The following is a 15,726-nucleotide window of genomic DNA, read 5'->3' on the forward strand; positions in this document are numbered from 1 at the left end:
AGGGACAAAGCATTTACAGCAGTCCATCCCATTGAGAGTGTCTCTGTGTGAGCACATGCTAGTTATTTTCAGAGAGTGGAAACTCATTTTGCAAAATGCTGCCTGCACTGATCTGTCCTGGGGTGTTAAATGGTTGATGTCCTCTACCTCAACCTCCCCCAAGGATGTTTAACTTCTTGAGCCCCCTCCAGGCATTCTTGTTTCAGAGTCCCCTCACCTGCTGGCAAGGGGCTGGAGGATGTGCCCTGCTCTGTCTAAAGGGACCCTAGTGCTCTGCCAGGATACCAAGGAGTTTAGGGTCCAAATTTGTACTCCCCGAGTGAGATACTGGATTCAGTTTTCAAGCTTGACTTGTCTGGAGTTGGCATTGAGGGGCTCTTGGTATCACAGGGAGGTCTCCCTGTTCCACTATTCTGTTCTACGCAGGTTCTTATACCATGATAATTACTATAGCATCGGAGCGCTTTCCAGTAGCGCTAAGCAACCCGGTTAATCTCTGTCATGTATGGTTCATTCTCTCTCAGCCTCACAAGAGGAGAATTGTGTGTGCAATATAGGGTTTGGGGGTTGTTTTTTTTAAAGTAGTCACTGCTCTATGTTTATACAGGAGAAGGCTGGTCAAAGAAATATGTCTTGCACTTGAAGCGGAAGATGGTGAGGCTTGTGACGGTCTGTAGTTCCACAACCTCTGAGCAGCCCCTGAGAAAACTCCATCTCCAGCACAGACAAGCTTTATGGTCAAGAATTTCACTGTGCCAGAGAAGCAGAGTTGTTGAGCAATGGTCTTCATTCTGGAGCTTTATGTGATCTTTTACATATGCTGAGCCTGGGCCATGGAGCACCTTGAATCATAGAATCGTATGACTGAAAGGGACCTCGAGAGGTCTTCTAGTCCAGTCCCTTGCACTCATGGCAGGTCTAAGGATTATCTAGACCAGTGGTGTCCAATACGTTCACCACTAGCCACATGTGGCTAATAGGCTATTGAATTGTGGCTAATGCATGTGGCTTTTTTATAATGTAGCTAATAAGAAAAATTCAAAACTACAAGTGTGGCTAGCATCGAATTTCTATTGGCCATGGCTGATCTAGACCATCCCTAATAGGTGTTTGTCTAACTTGCTCTTAAAAATCTCCAATGACAGAGACTCCGCAACCTCCCTAGGCAATTTTTTCCAGTACTTAACCATCCTGATAATTAGAAAGTTTTTCCTAATGTCCAACCTAAACTGCCCTTGCTGCAATTTAAGGCCATTGCTTCTTGTCCTATCCTCAGAGATTAAAGAGAACAATTTTTCTCCCTCTTCCTTGTAAAAAGCTTTTATGTACTTGAAAACTGTTGAAGACTGAGAGCCAAGTCTGAGGACTGAATGTCCTGTATTGCAGCTTACTGGATGTGAGACTGGATGTAAAATCCCACATTGTTGTATTCATTGATCAATAATTCATAATGCTATAAGAAGAGTATTCAAGCCAAGCACTTAAAAGTTAGGAAATGCAGAGTTTAGGTTGAAAGCTCAGCCTTAACTCTGCCCATTACTCCATTGCTTATGTTTTAATATATAGGGTATGTCTGCACTGCAGCTGGGAGGTGTAATTCCCAGCTCGGGTAGATATACACATATTAGCTCTGATCTAGCTAGCGGGCTAACAATAGCAGAGTGGCTCTGGTGGTAAGGGCGGTGGCTTGGGGTAGCTGCCCGAGTGCAATCCTGTCTGAGATCCTAGGTACAAGTCTGAACTACTGCCTTTGCCACTGTGGCCACACTGCTATTTTTAGCACATGAGCTCGATCACAGCTAGCATGTGTAAGTCTACACAAGCTGGGAATTATACTTCCCAGCTGAAATGCAGACATAGCCTATATGTTAAAACATAAGCAGTGGGTTAGTGAGCAGAGTAAAGGCTGAGCTTGCAGTCTGAGCTCTGTATTTCCTACCTTTTTAGTGCTTGTTTTTGTTTTTTGTTTTAAACTTTTGAAAGTTACGCTAATGCTATTTTTTTGCTGGTCATTTCTCCGGGTATTGTGAATATCTGAGTAACTGGGTGTGAACTGCTAGGAGCTGACGTTTGTGGCAATGTCACTGAAAAAGGGAGCTCACTCCAGAATTGCTTTTCTGTTTGGGATTTTGACTGACTGATGCTGTGAGGTATTAGCCACTTTCATGCAGATAGCAGAAAAGCATAGATTTGCATTGGTCTTTTTACTTGTAAATTTGCTGGAATTCTAATAATGTAGCAGGATAAAGTCAGTCACAGTTTATTACCTTCCTGAATGTTGAGTGTGCCTGTGCCCCAGACACGGAGCTTTCATAGTAATAGTGTAAGGCAGAATAAATCATGGCTATTAAAGGGTCAGGTGACTGGTACACTTCTGTGATACAGAGTCAAGGTCATTGGTTGAAATCAAGACCTGGCCAGTGGACTTTTACACTTGTTTGCGGTGTTGTTGTAGCCATCTAGTTTGAATTTGAAAGGTCTCCTAATTCCTAGTGTCCACTTCACTGAAACCACACTGTAATTGGCATGAATAGGCCCCTGGTGCCTGTCTGAGCAGAGAGGCAAGGACCGAACAGGCCCTGGAGAGCACCCTACCCCAGTGCATGGGGAAGGTCACAGTGGGTTGGTGGAACAGCACGAGCGCTAAGCTGGCTTTGCCACTGAACAGGTTGTAGCTATTAAGATAATAGCTAAATAAGATCCGGTTGCCAAGGAGCTGCCCATCAGCACCATTTACCCCGCTAAATTGACAGAAAATACTTTGTGTTTTTGTTTTGCTGTGTCTTTAAATAGAATGTCTTCCTCTGAGGAAGTTTCTGTGCTGACACCCTCAGGATGGCATCTGTCTTCCCCCCGCTTTACTCCACTGCACTCACACTGAGAACAGAGCCACACGTGTGTGCTTTAAATGGGAGAAATGGTCCTGACTTTTGCCTTACGCTGTGGCACGCCTCCCATTGGCTCTGTGTCAGTTCCTCTTCATCAGCAAACCCTGTTCCCAGAATTTAGCTGACAATAGGTGATGCAGGTGCATCACCAAGGAAACAAACAAACAAAAGGCAGCTGCATTTGAAACCTAGGGGAGTAAAAGTGTGTGTGTAAGTGTGTGCAGGGGGGAGGGAGGGAGCAAAGATGGAGGGAGGAATAAGGAGCAAAGAGTTGGAGAAAGGGGCTGGCTGATGTTTTGATCTCTATGCAGGTACATCTGCGCTCTGCGGAACGCCTCCGGGACCTGTGCTGTGCCAACAGAGGCACCTTCATCAAAGTGGGACAGCATCTGGGGGCACTCGACTACCTTCTGCCTGAGGAATACACTCGCACCCTCAAGATACTACACAGCCAGGCCCCACAGAGCAGCATGCAGGAAATTGAACAAGTGATCCGTGAGGACCTGGGCAAAGAGGTATGAGGCACTGAAGCCCTCACTGGCCTGCCAGGCCAGCCAGCTGCAGCATGGCAACGCTGGGCCACTGGCCAGAGGGAAACAGGAGCAATGAGCTGCTTGGTGATTTTCCTTCATAGATGGAAACATGACAAGGGAGTTCAGGACACCGGCCTTGTGCTTTGGAAGACTTAGATGAAGAGAGACTGCTGTGGGAGTCATCTTATCCTAGCTCTGGGGCAAGTCTGGTATTTCCCACACATTGCTGGGTATGGCTGGCAAAGTCTAGTGAGAATTACAGGGAAGTGGGGAGAGGGTTGCCAGGCAGGAATGAGGGACATCAGCAGAACTGTACGTGCAAGGGTCCAGGACAAGAATAGCAGGGGTGTTGGAGGTCAGGATTGAGGGCCATGAGTAGAGCTATGGGGTTCCCCAGGATTGGAACCGGGGGTGTTGCAGTTGAGAAGCAAGATGCATTGGCAGATCTGTGTGTGGGCAGATAGCACTGCCTCTGGCTGTTCTCTACCATGTCTAGCTGGCACTGACAGCCCTTTACTTTCACAAGCCCCTAATTAACCCCAGATGAAAAAAATAAATAATTTCCTTTAATAACAGCATAAATCACTTTTGCTGCTGACACTAAGGCAACAGAGTAGCAAAGGAAGCTGTGCCATTAACTCTTGGGGCCTGGGAGTGAAGTAACTGTGATATCCTGCGGCTTTTCAACTCCTCCCTCATGGTGACAGCTCTACCCCCAGGCTGAGGAGTGCCTTGGATGTAGGGAGTAGGCCATAGGGAATGTGGGTGTGGAGCAGAGCAGTGGGGATGGGAGTGTATGTGGGGAGAAGGGGCAGCTTTATGCCTTGGTAATGGTAGAGAATGTATGTGGGGGTAAATGGGTCAGAGTGCTGGGGGAGAGTTGGGTAGTGTGGGAGCAAGGAGTGCGTGTCAGGTACTTTGTTATGGCTACGTGTGTGGGAACGTGTTGGGGAGAGTGTGCCTGGCTGTGTGGGTAGTATGGCTAGGTGTGTGTACCTGGGAGTCTGTAGGGAGGTGTTCCTGGCGGATATGTAGGGGGTTGGGGTGGGTCTGGCTCTGTGTAAGTTGTAGGGGTGGCTATTCGTCAATGACATGAGGGATTGGATAAGGGGGTTGGATATTCATGAATGACAGTGAGCATTTCCCCATAGTTCAACTGCAAAGAGTTAATGTCAGCTTCTGATCGGCCTTCATATTGCCTGTGTGAGACCAGCCCCCACCCAGCTTCATCACATGGTTAGTACCAGCTGGATTTGTAGCACAGCAAATAGATGGAGGGAGAGAAACAGGCCAGGGTAACCACTTCCTGCAGTACCCATCCTCTAGCTGCTCTGTAGAGTAGAGGTTCAGCCAGCCTTCCCCTGTGGTGGGTGGAGAGGGAAGCTGGGCTGGGATTAGACAGTATTAAAACACAAAAGCAGCCGCCTCTGTGCTGCTTCTCTCTGTAGCTGAATGGGGCGCTCAGTGACAGGGCCTTTTCTTCTCTCTCAAATGCATTTTCAGCTGCCACTGATCCGCCCTGGTTTCTTTCAGCGTTTCAGGAGTTAGATGAGCTTTCCATGCCTCATTGATTCCCAGCGAGGCAGCTCGAATCCCCCTCTCAGCAGCAGCCTTTCCTCTTAGCATTCATTTCACTCACATGGGCAGTGTTGGGGTGATCTTTAATTTTAAAGAGACAGAGGAAGCAAATAGGAATGCTAAAGAAAGAGAGAAAAGGGTATTAAAAGAGACAGAGAAGAAAGAATCAGACAGACATAAGGGAAGAAAAATGGAGAAAAAGAAAGGCACTGGTAAGGGAGGTCAGAGGTAGTTGCTTGAGTCCATTAGTTATAGGCAACTGAGTCAAGGTAGTTAAAAACAAAAAGGGCTTTGAGAAGCCTAATCTGCTGAAGGCCTCCTTGCTGGAGCCTGTAGAAAGTCGTGGGATAACACCGCGGATGAAGTTAGTCCGTGCGTAGAAATATGCTCACCACAATTTAAAAACAAAATGTTGAATTGAAAATTGGGATTTGGGTAAGAGGGTGGGAGTGAGAGATGGAATATTGAAATATTCCCTTGGTGGGTCAGGAACCCAGAGTCAACAGCATGATGCCTGGAAACCTGCAGCTAAATTAGCAGGAGTTTGCAATGGGATGTGGTAGGGAGGGGGAAAAAAACCAATAATACTGACTTGAATATGCAGCAGCACCTTCTCTAGGTGGCCTTAACGTGACCCCACCTAGAATAGTTTCTTAAAAAGTGACCAGTAGGGTTAATTACTCCAGCCAGGACAAGTTAGACATTTGAGAACTCACTACCCAAAGAATTAAATTTAAATGTAAGAGAGAAATTAAAATTATGAAATGCATAGACCAGTCAAAAGACTGAAATAACAACACTTTGAAAGAATAAAATTATAGAGAATATATGTGCATTGCAGGAAGTGCCAAGAACAACAACAGTGTTGGGAGGTGTGTGACACAGACTGTGTGTGTGTGTGTGTGTGTGTGTGTGTGTGTGAGAGTGAGACACAGAGACCATGTGTGTGAGAGTGTGTGTGTGTGTGTCAGTGTCAGAGAGAGAGAGAGAGACACACACACACAGACTGTGTGCGTTCTGGCTGCTGGGGAAATTTCTTAGAGATGCCTGTCTGCTGTTTCTTCAAGGCACTTGCTGAAAGCTCTCTTCCTCTTGAACTATGCATCCCCACTCTGTGGAGTTGGGGTACATGGGCAGGGAGGAGGGGGAGAGACAGACAGACAGAGATTGTGTGTGCTGGCTGTTGGGGAAGTCTCTGAGAGACCATGCAGTGTCTCTTTAAGGCACTCACTCACCCGAAGGCTTGTTCAGACCTCAGAGCTGCTGTGAGTCCTGAGCCCTGTCCCCTCCCCTCTACCTTGCTCTGCGGAGATGGGGTACAGGGGCTGGGGGAGGGACCTTCCTCCCCTCCTTCCCTGCACAGCCAGAAGGAGGGTCCTGGGAACAGCTGCAGAAGCCACGTGGCTGCAAAGCAGCCTGGGGGAGGGGCACCTGAACACACACTGCCTGCTGGATGTGCGTGGCTCTGCTAATCAACTGCGCGGCACTTGAATCTCTCCTGGGTGGCCACCCAACCATGCAGCTTATAGGGAACACAGGTGGGAACTGTTAGACAGCGTCAGAGGGAGGGAAAGTTTATTCAACTCTGATTTTTATCCGTTCTTTTAATGTAACTTGACAAGGCATGTGCCTCATCCCCAAAGTTTTCTTCTCCTCCACCCCTCTTTACATATACTTTCGGAATGTAGCCAAACTACTTTCAGTGGAACCTGAGACCAGACAAAAGGTTGAAGGATTTATGAGGAGCTCTAAAAAGTGAATCTTTTCCGGTAGTACCAAATCAGTAAACTTTAAAACTAGATCGTAAAAAAAAAAAAATTAACAATGTACTTCAGAAATGGGGGGAGGGAGGAGGAACTGGCTGGCTCGGGAACTGGGGAGTGGGATACAGGCCTTTCCTCTCTAGAACACTTGTTCAGTCTGGTTGGGGGTGTGGGATCCTGGAGCATAGAGCACCTGTTTAGGTTCAGCTCAGGTCATTCCCTTTGATAGCTGTTCAGTGGTGTGGGAGAAAGGAGTTGGTGGGTCTGCATGCAGATCTTAATGGGCAGGTGCCTCTGTCATATAACCCTCCCTCGGCATTGGCACTAATGGGCCAAAGAGTGACTGGACCATTGAGATTGCTCTCCCCAGTCATCCTCAGAGGGGGTCCATTAGTTTTTCTAATCTATGTATTTCCAGAGCATCTTTCACCATAGTATCCTGGTCTCCCTCCTGGATGGGGACCAATTCAGCAGCCTGTGCAACAACTCCTTTCCTCCATGTGTCTGGCTCCAATGCTGTCCATCCCACCCCCAAATATGACTCTCTATTGCCTGATGTGTTGATTATATAGTAATTCCCAGTTAGCATTCTGTGGTTTGGCAGGGTTCTCATGACCAGACCCAGAAATATCATAGTTATTACAAGAACCCCGGTATGCACCAACAAGACAAGTCAGTAATTATTTTTATTAGCATGGTTAGCAAAATCACAAACATTCTAACCCAGCAAAATAGATAATACAAGATGGCCAAAACGCCCCGTGTCTGAGCATCAGTATATTCACACTCTTTTACAAAAACCGGAAGTGTTAGTCATCATCCTCAGCAGCAGCAACTGTGTCGTCACCCTGGCATTTCCTGAGGCGCGCAGGCTGCGATAGAATTTTTATATTGTGTTATGCTGACGCCCGCTGTGCCTCATGCATATTCGGTACGGGAGCGATTTCTGACCCTTTTCCTTATCTGTATTTCCTCACCCTTTTAATGTTGGGGTGCCCTACCCCCATAGCTTACTAGGCCTTTTACCTCAAGCTCATTAACAAACACGTCAATTAGTTACCATGGCATTCTTGTGGTTGGACAGCTGCTAATATTCCTAACTTAAAATATCTAGAGCTGGTATAAATTAACATCTTGGGTTACCTGTCAACAGTTTAGTCATACTTGTTTATTACAGCGTTTTATCCTGTATGATCGACGGTTACTCCTGGTTAGCTGCTTATGCTAAGGCTTTTGGGGCCTTATGCCTGGATTAGTTTAGCTAATCTATAGTTTTACAGGCCTTGAGGCTTGTAGGCTTGTTGCATTACTGCCTCAACTTATACCTATGCCTTTCCTAGCAAATACGTATACCTATAGGCTACACTTCAGGACTGGTCCTCTGGTTTCCAGTGCACTGCCAAGTGGCTTAGACTCCTTGACATCTCTCCCTTCCAGCCACACTGCATGTCCCGACTCATTGTCTTACCTCTGGTTCCAATGCACCTCTCAGTGCAACCACATATCTGGCCCTCCTGCACACCCCAACAGGCCTGAGCTTGTCCCCTCCCATCCAGCCCCACAATGGTCCCCATCCTGCCCAGATTGAAATGCTCACACAGCTCAGTTCTGGTCAACTCTCCAGCCCATCCTCACATACAGGCCCTTTTTAATCTGTTTGAGTCTCACCTTTCAGCCTTTCCCGCAGACCCCTCAGTCCCCTCCTCTGACTGACATAAATCTAGGCGTTTGTCCAGCTCACTTATATTCACAGCTCTGACCCCTCCCCTGATCACTTTACTTATTCCAGATTTTTTTCCCCTTTGTGGAGAGTCATTGTGCCCAAATGCCCTCTCTACTCCCAGCTTCCTCATGTAGATCATGTCCCCTGGTTTTCAAACCAGGTCTTTCTGGACTTTCCTGATCCCTGCAGAAGTTTCTGTCAGCTCCTCTCAATCTCCTTTGGTAGGTTCCAGTGAGCCCAGACCTCTGATTCCCTGCTCCTGGAGCCTGTCCGGGGACCTCTAATAAAGATGGCTTCTGAGCCAGGATGGAGTTTAACTTATCCTCCAAACAGAACCACCAAACAGGCCTATTAGAAATCAAAGCTGGAGACTTTCCAAGCCCTGCCATCCACCCAAGTGCAGACTGAGGGGGCTGCCTCTCTGAGGTACCGGGCCTGCTCCTGCCCAGCTGTTCAAAGAGTTCTGCTCCTAATGCCCAGTAGATGGCAGACCAGCCCTGGCCTGCTGGAGAGTGCCTTGTTATAGAAGAGACAGCTGAAGGCCTTGCAGGGACTTGGGCGGAACTCCTTGTCAGGCACTGGGGTGTGTGAAGAGGGATTCTGGCACTTCCTCCTCCACTGAAGTCTCATCATACATTTCTCTAGCCCCAGCCCCATACTAATAATAGGTAAAGCTCCTATTGAATTTTACACTCTTATTGGTGCCAGGGTTGAATGTGACAGCCAGGGCTGAGGTGATTTCTGATCAGTGCTCTTTGCTTAGGGTGACCAGAGAGCAAATGTGAAAAATCAGGACACTTTTTTGAGGGGAAGGGGGAATGATATAGTTGCATATGTAAGACAAAGCCCCTAATATTGGGATGATTCCTGACAATATTGAGATGTCTGGTCACTCTGTCTTCACTGAACATGGGACCCCAGTGAAAATGACACGCCTCAGCCTCTGCACCGCTCCATGTGCACACGCACATCTGGGTTGATTTACACAACTCTGGTGTATGTGTGTCCGTCCCCCCCCCTTCCCTGAGAACACTCCCGCCTCTGATGCTCAAACCTGGGGACTATTACCTCAGGTGCTGTGTCCGATCTCAGCTGATGGGGAAGTGCATGAGGAGTAAGGCTTTTCTCTCGTGAAGCCAGACCCAAACCATAGGCGGCTTGATAGCTTAAGGGCCCAGCTTTGTAAGGGGCCTCCACCCAGTCCCACCTTGTGGGACTAGGTGGTGGAACACAGCTGTCTCGCTACCTGATGTGTGAGTGCTGTCAGGGAGCCCATCATTTTCACCTACAATTACTTGCAGTTTCTCCTTGCTGCCTATGGCCTGCTTTGCTGTGAAATGAGCCAGCTCATGTGCTGAGCAGAGCAGGTCATGGGGAAGGGTGCCAGGCCCCCCTCTTTGCCAATGGGTGGGTATGACAGAAGCACATCTTGTGCTGTAGCTCAGGTGGGCTTGCTTTGTAGAGACAGCTTTAGTTCAGGGGTCCCCATGCTCTGGGCAAGGGCCCTGCTCTTGTCATATGCCTTGCTTTTGTACCTGTCATGGCCCCGAGGCTGTGATGTGAAGTGAAATACTCTTCACCAGATAGATTGTCTTCCCTACTGGCGGAGATGTGACCTGGGAGGACAGGGAACTACATTCGTATAGCTTCTTTTGCTCCTAAGGACCCCAAGGTGCTTTCCAGATCATATGTACCAGGATCATTCACTCAGCACTGAAATGCATCCATATCTCTGATGGAACATAGTTGCTGTTGAACACTGCACAGAGCCATTTGATAGGAAGTGGCAAAGAATCACACAGCTATTTGAAGCTGCCGGGAGATGGGGCAGAGGCTAGGGAGAGTTGGAATGGGGCCAGGACAATGGGACTAACACCCTGACATTTGCCATGTGACCTTTAATGTCCACATGTACCCATGATCTGGGATGACATGAGATCTCTAATAACCCTACATGATCAGGGCCTTGTTTTTGTGTCTCCTCTGGCTTTGCATGACTCTTGCAGAATCAGTTTACAGAAAGGGTCAGACAGCCTCATGGGTGAGTGCGTCTCACAAATTGATGCAGTCTGGAGCAGAGAAGAAATTACATAGATTTTCTGGACTCCTATTCAGCTCTTCTCTTCTTTCCTTCCTTTCCCACAAACCACATTCTGTGCTGCACATCATGGCAGCCTTTGCTGTGGCTGAGAAAAACAGGAGGAAGGGCTCTCTTCCCTCTGAAACCCATCAGCAGAGTCTCGAGCTTTGGAAGGGTTTTTCTTTCTCCTGAGCTACAGAGCTGCTGAAGCACTGTACATCTCCCTGGGAGAGCAATTGAGCCTTCAGATGGCCTGATGGGACTACAGTGCATGTCCTATATAATGTCATGTTGTCCCCGAGGGTATATGCTCCACATTCTGCAGCTGGCCCTGTAATGCTACCCTTAGAGAGGGAGCCACATGCCCTGCTGGGTCACATGGTCCCTAGAGTAGGCTGCTGCAAATTCTGTGGTGGGCCCCAGGAGTGCATTGCATGTCTGGCAGTGTTGCACAGCCCTGGGGGAGTATGGCTGATTCTGCAGTGGGGCCCATCTGTGATCCCAGGGGATTTGCCACAGCTATTGCACAGTCCTGTGGCAGTGGGTCTCATACCCTGCAGTACTGTCATTTGGCCTGAGGGAATACCTGGTCACTCTCACGATTCTAGGAGGTGCATCGTTGCATGCCCTGCATCGCTGTGTGATCCTGGGGATTGTGCTGTGTGTTCTGTGCTACAACTACCATAATACCTCCAGGCGAAAAGCTCAGCTTCTTTTCAGTTCTGTTTCAGAACTTGAGTGCTCTGCTGGCCCTCTATCAACATCATCTTAATACTGGGTGACCCTCGCAGCAGGGAAATGCTGGGCTGGAGTTGAACCCAGAAAGCTGCTGCTGTTCCCCCCATGCACGTTATTCACTGGCACTGGGAGTTGTAATAAGGTTGATGAGTCTGAGTTCTCTTTGCATTTTGTCTTCTCTTCCTCCTCATTGTGGATGACAGTCTGACTCCATCACTCATCTGCCTTGAAGATGGGATCTCAGGGCTATTGCCCTGATGGCTGGAGGTGATGAAGATGAGGATGATGGCGAAACGAGAGGGGAGGTTGTGCCCATTCCAGCGACCCCCCCCGCCTTCCAAGCAGCTATCGATAAAAACCACATTTATATGAAAACTATAATGAGGAATAAAAAAGCTCACTTTTTTCAATAACCCGGCATATAAAAAGATTTTTATCAATTATGAAAAAAATTTTGGCCATAAAACAGTAATTTAAAGAGTCTGAGATAGATGGCAAGAAGCATTAATGTCACCCAGAACAAATGGGCTTGCATTAGTCAACTGAAAGGCAGTGGAGACTGGTTGTGCTGGTGTTGCTGCTACCTCTGCTCTCACCGGCCTGTTTGCTCGCCTGTCAGGAAAGTGATGCCTGTTGCTGGCAATCCTCAAAGAAGCCACCTGCAGCCATGGCTGGGCCCTCACGGAGATGAGTAACCTCTCTGGTGGCACAGAGGTATGGAATGTGTTTTGCCACAGGGCACTGAGCATATGAGGACGGCCATGCTGCCTGCCAGGACTTTGGCTCTTGTTAGACCCACACATTTTTCCCTTTATGTCCTCTCTGTCACTTTGTAGCAGCCACTGTTACTGACATTCCCTCCAACATGGTACTTGACACCCCCACAATCACTGCTCATGCCATGCAACCCCAGTTGTCATTGTTACCCTTGGAACAAGAGCACCCTAATTACAAGCTCTGGCTGCATGGCCTGGAGAGACTCATTCTTTTGGTTCTTGGCTACTGTAAGAGGATCTTACTGCGTGCAGCTAACATCAGTCACTTGCTGGAGACTCCATTCCCATCACCCAAGTTAAGGATGGCTTTGGTGAACTGTCTGGGGGATAATCTTCTTTGGTTTTCTTCCACCTGCCTGTCTATGGCTTAATGCTTGGGATGTAATGGATTAAGCGGTCAGTTGCTTTTCTGAGTTTGGCCTTCTTATCTCCCAAGGGCAAGGGTGAAAGCCCCATCTCTTGGCACATTTGGAATCAGATGAGAAAAAGTCCTGGGGAACATACTATAGGGAATAATCCTGCCCTTGCTTCTTGGGGGATGCACTCGGCCTTTCCTTCTCTAATTTACAATTTTATTAGGTGTCCACATTGTAGCATATAATAATCTTGTTGGATTTTGACAGCTACGTCCCCTCATGAGGTGTCAGGTGTGGGGGATGGGTTTTCCAAAGAGGTCTCCTTAACTTGTGATTGCTCAAGATCTTGATGACGTGTCATCATTGTGCCACATCTTGTCTGCTGATGTGCATTACAGTCATGCTAAATCTCTTCTCATGGTATCCATGTCCCTTGGGGTTCTGGAATGACAGATCAGGCTTTGATTAGAGGGCGTGTTCTGTAGATGAATGGCTAAGCCTGGATCTTTAACAGGGCGATTGTAAAACCTGCCTCAGCACATGGATAATCCTTTCTGTCCCCAATGTTAACAGGAAGTAGCTGTGTTCAGCTGGGGCTAACATTCCTCATGTGGTGGCACCATGATACTCTCATCCGATCAGGCTCACAAGGGTATATTTCACCTGTCCAGGAACCTGGATATCTGTTTAATACACAAAGGGACTGAGTTTGTGATCAGGACAGGGACAACAGCACTCTAGACTGCCATGCTGAGATCTGGGTACTGTTTCCAGGCATGCGGCAGACACACTCTGAAAGGATTCTCATGTGGTCCTCCAACTTGGAGATTGGCTAGACCCAGTTCTCTTGATTTCCTCCTGCCTGTATACTAAGATCTCCCATTTGCCCCCCATGGATTCTTCCCTTCAAGATGGCAGTCTCCACCTGTGTACCTAGCTCTCCCGGTTGGATTCATTGACCCATCTGCAGAGTGTGTGCATCTTCTGATAGGACTTACCACAGAAGGATGCTTGTGTCATTAAGATGAAATAAGGGAATCGTGGGCTCCAACCCTGGCATGTCCGGGTCTCCTTATGAAGCCAAATGATAAAGCAAGGTTTTTTTTGTTAGTTTATAAAGTGAATCAGTAGTCTAATTAGTGCTGCTGAATGGCCCATCCTGAGAGGCAGATCCTAGTTCCAAGGGAGAATGCTGAACCATATAAAGTACGTCAAGCTTGCCAGCAGCTGCTCCTCACTGCTCACAAGCTGCTCTGGGTAGGAATGATAGAAGCCGTTGGCCGGGTGCAATGTTCAGATGAAAGCTAAAGCTGAGAACATGAACTTTTGTGGTTGAGAATTGTAAGGAGCTACCCAAAGATCTCAAAGCACTTTCCAGACAGTGATTGAAGCCTTCCAACCCCCTGGATGTAGGTCAGAATTAGAGAGGGAGGAAGAGTGCTCAACATTGTCCATCAATATTCGGTACTGTTTTTAAGCTAATTATGTGGATTTTGTATTCATGTCTTGTGAACATTGGAGTCATCTGGTTTTTCCGGCAGGAAGGTTCACCAGACACACTTTTCAGAGTCACACCTGAGGATTTGGAGCAAGTGGAATTATAAATTCACACATGCTGCTGTTCACAGAGGGAGCGTGTGCATGTGCCTCCAATCAGGGAACCGACACAATACCACATGATTTATTTTACCAATCGCAACCAGCCAGCTGTGCTCGAATAGTGAATTCTTGCCAAGGGCTGTTCACCATCCTCCCCTCTAAGGTTAAAATAATTAGCAAAAAATTTTCCAAATAATGAACTGGACAATTTCAGGTAGTGAATAATTTTTGAGGAAATATCAGCCATGAGCAGGAAAAGAAGCTGCACTTTTCAGAGACAGTAATGGATGCGACTTACTGGCCGATGTCTATTAAATGCTCTTCCCATTATAAGAGGGCTAGAGTGATTAAAATTCCTGGGGCCCTTTTATGGAGATGAACTGACAAGGGTAAATCCCACTGTAGATAACTGTTGTGCTTCCCTCAGTCCCCTTCCCTTGTGAGCTGCCAAGTGTCTTTGACTTTGTCCCTGCTAGAGCGTGAAGCTCCATATCCAAGCCTCCGAATGGCTGGTGTCTTCCAAGCGGCCTCTGGAAGCCCAGCCTGTCACTGTGTGCGGGAGGCATGGCCTGGTTTCCTGCTGTCCATCTTTTGGTTTCTGAGTTTGAAAGAGGCCTGGCCTGCTGTAGATGGATCCTGGATCAAAGGCCCTTTGCCATTGTCTGTAATCTGGGGGGTGACTCTCGTTCGGATGAGGTGACTGCCTCAGGGGAACAGGCTAACTAATGCGTGATTCCAAATAGCTCAGCCGAGGAGGGAGGGAGCACATTTGGCTTGGGCTGATTCTGTCAGCAAAGGTTCTCCTTTACATCTCCTGTGTGAGCGTAGTGCTGGTGAAAGATGCTGGGTTCACAGCCTGGGTGACTTGATGTCCCTTACCTGACTAAAGAACAGTGGTAGCATGAGCAGCAGCACAAGCTTCCTTCACTCTATCTGGCCCCTAGTGCCTTTGACAAGGAGGGAGCTCCAAGGGGAGCTCAGTCTCTGGGTCGCTTACAGTGCTTGGCCGCTCTGCTGAGACACCTTGCAAGGGTGCATTGTTCAGTTGTGAAGCAGTTTTTGAGATGCAGATACCTGTCCTGCTAAGAACTGGACAGAGACACAACCATCTCTGTTCATGTCATCCCGAGATGGTAATGACTGGTCAGTACTGACCTAGGTTGGATTGCAGCCAGTGGCCTGCAGGTTTCTCCCCCCAGCAAATATTTTTCAGCTGTATCAGCCAGGTGGGAATAGGAGGATTGGATATTGGTCTTTAGATACGATGGTGCCGGGTGCAATAGAAATGTAGGTAGACAGCTAGAGATTAATCTCCCACCTCCTTCTTCTTAGCTCAGCTTTCCTCCTTGAAATGGATTCCAGCAGCACACCTTGCAAGGGGAAACCCATGTCTGAGGGGTAAGAGAAATGCACTATTCCCTACTGGACCCCCAGGCCGGGAGCCCTTCCCTTGCAGAGTATGTCGCCCTGCCACCGTGGCAGCAGTGCTGGGCCCATAAGTGCAGTTGATTTATGTTAACTGTTGAAACGATAATGTTTAATCTGTAAAGTGCTAATCTATTTTTTATGTTGATTATGAATAGGCCAGCTGTGCCTACTTTCCTATTCATAGAGTTTAGTGAACAAGCCCATTTTACAGGCCGGGCTCAGAGGGTGATTTACATGCAAGCAGACACTGCTTTAAGGCAAGTA

General features: G+C 47.8%; 1 protein-coding gene across 3 annotated transcripts in view; it reads left to right on the top strand.

The window, feature by feature from the left end:
• Positions 1-15,726, top strand: part of ADCK1 (aarF domain containing kinase 1) — a 133,932-nt gene that overhangs the window by 56,956 nt on the left and 61,250 nt on the right. For all 3 annotated transcript variants that reach the window (XM_084631478.1, XM_084631479.1, XM_084631480.1), the window contains one exon: positions 3,200-3,403. In XM_084631478.1, coding sequence (XP_084487604.1) covers positions 3,200-3,403 — 204 coding nt within the window. The remainder of the gene's footprint in view (positions 1-3,199; positions 3,404-15,726) is intronic.

The sequence above is a fragment of the Lepidochelys olivacea genome (genome assembly GCF_965140295.1).
Source record: "Lepidochelys olivacea isolate rLepOli2 genome assembly, chromosome: 6".
Taxonomy (NCBI): Eukaryota; Metazoa; Chordata; order Testudines; family Cheloniidae; genus Lepidochelys; species Lepidochelys olivacea.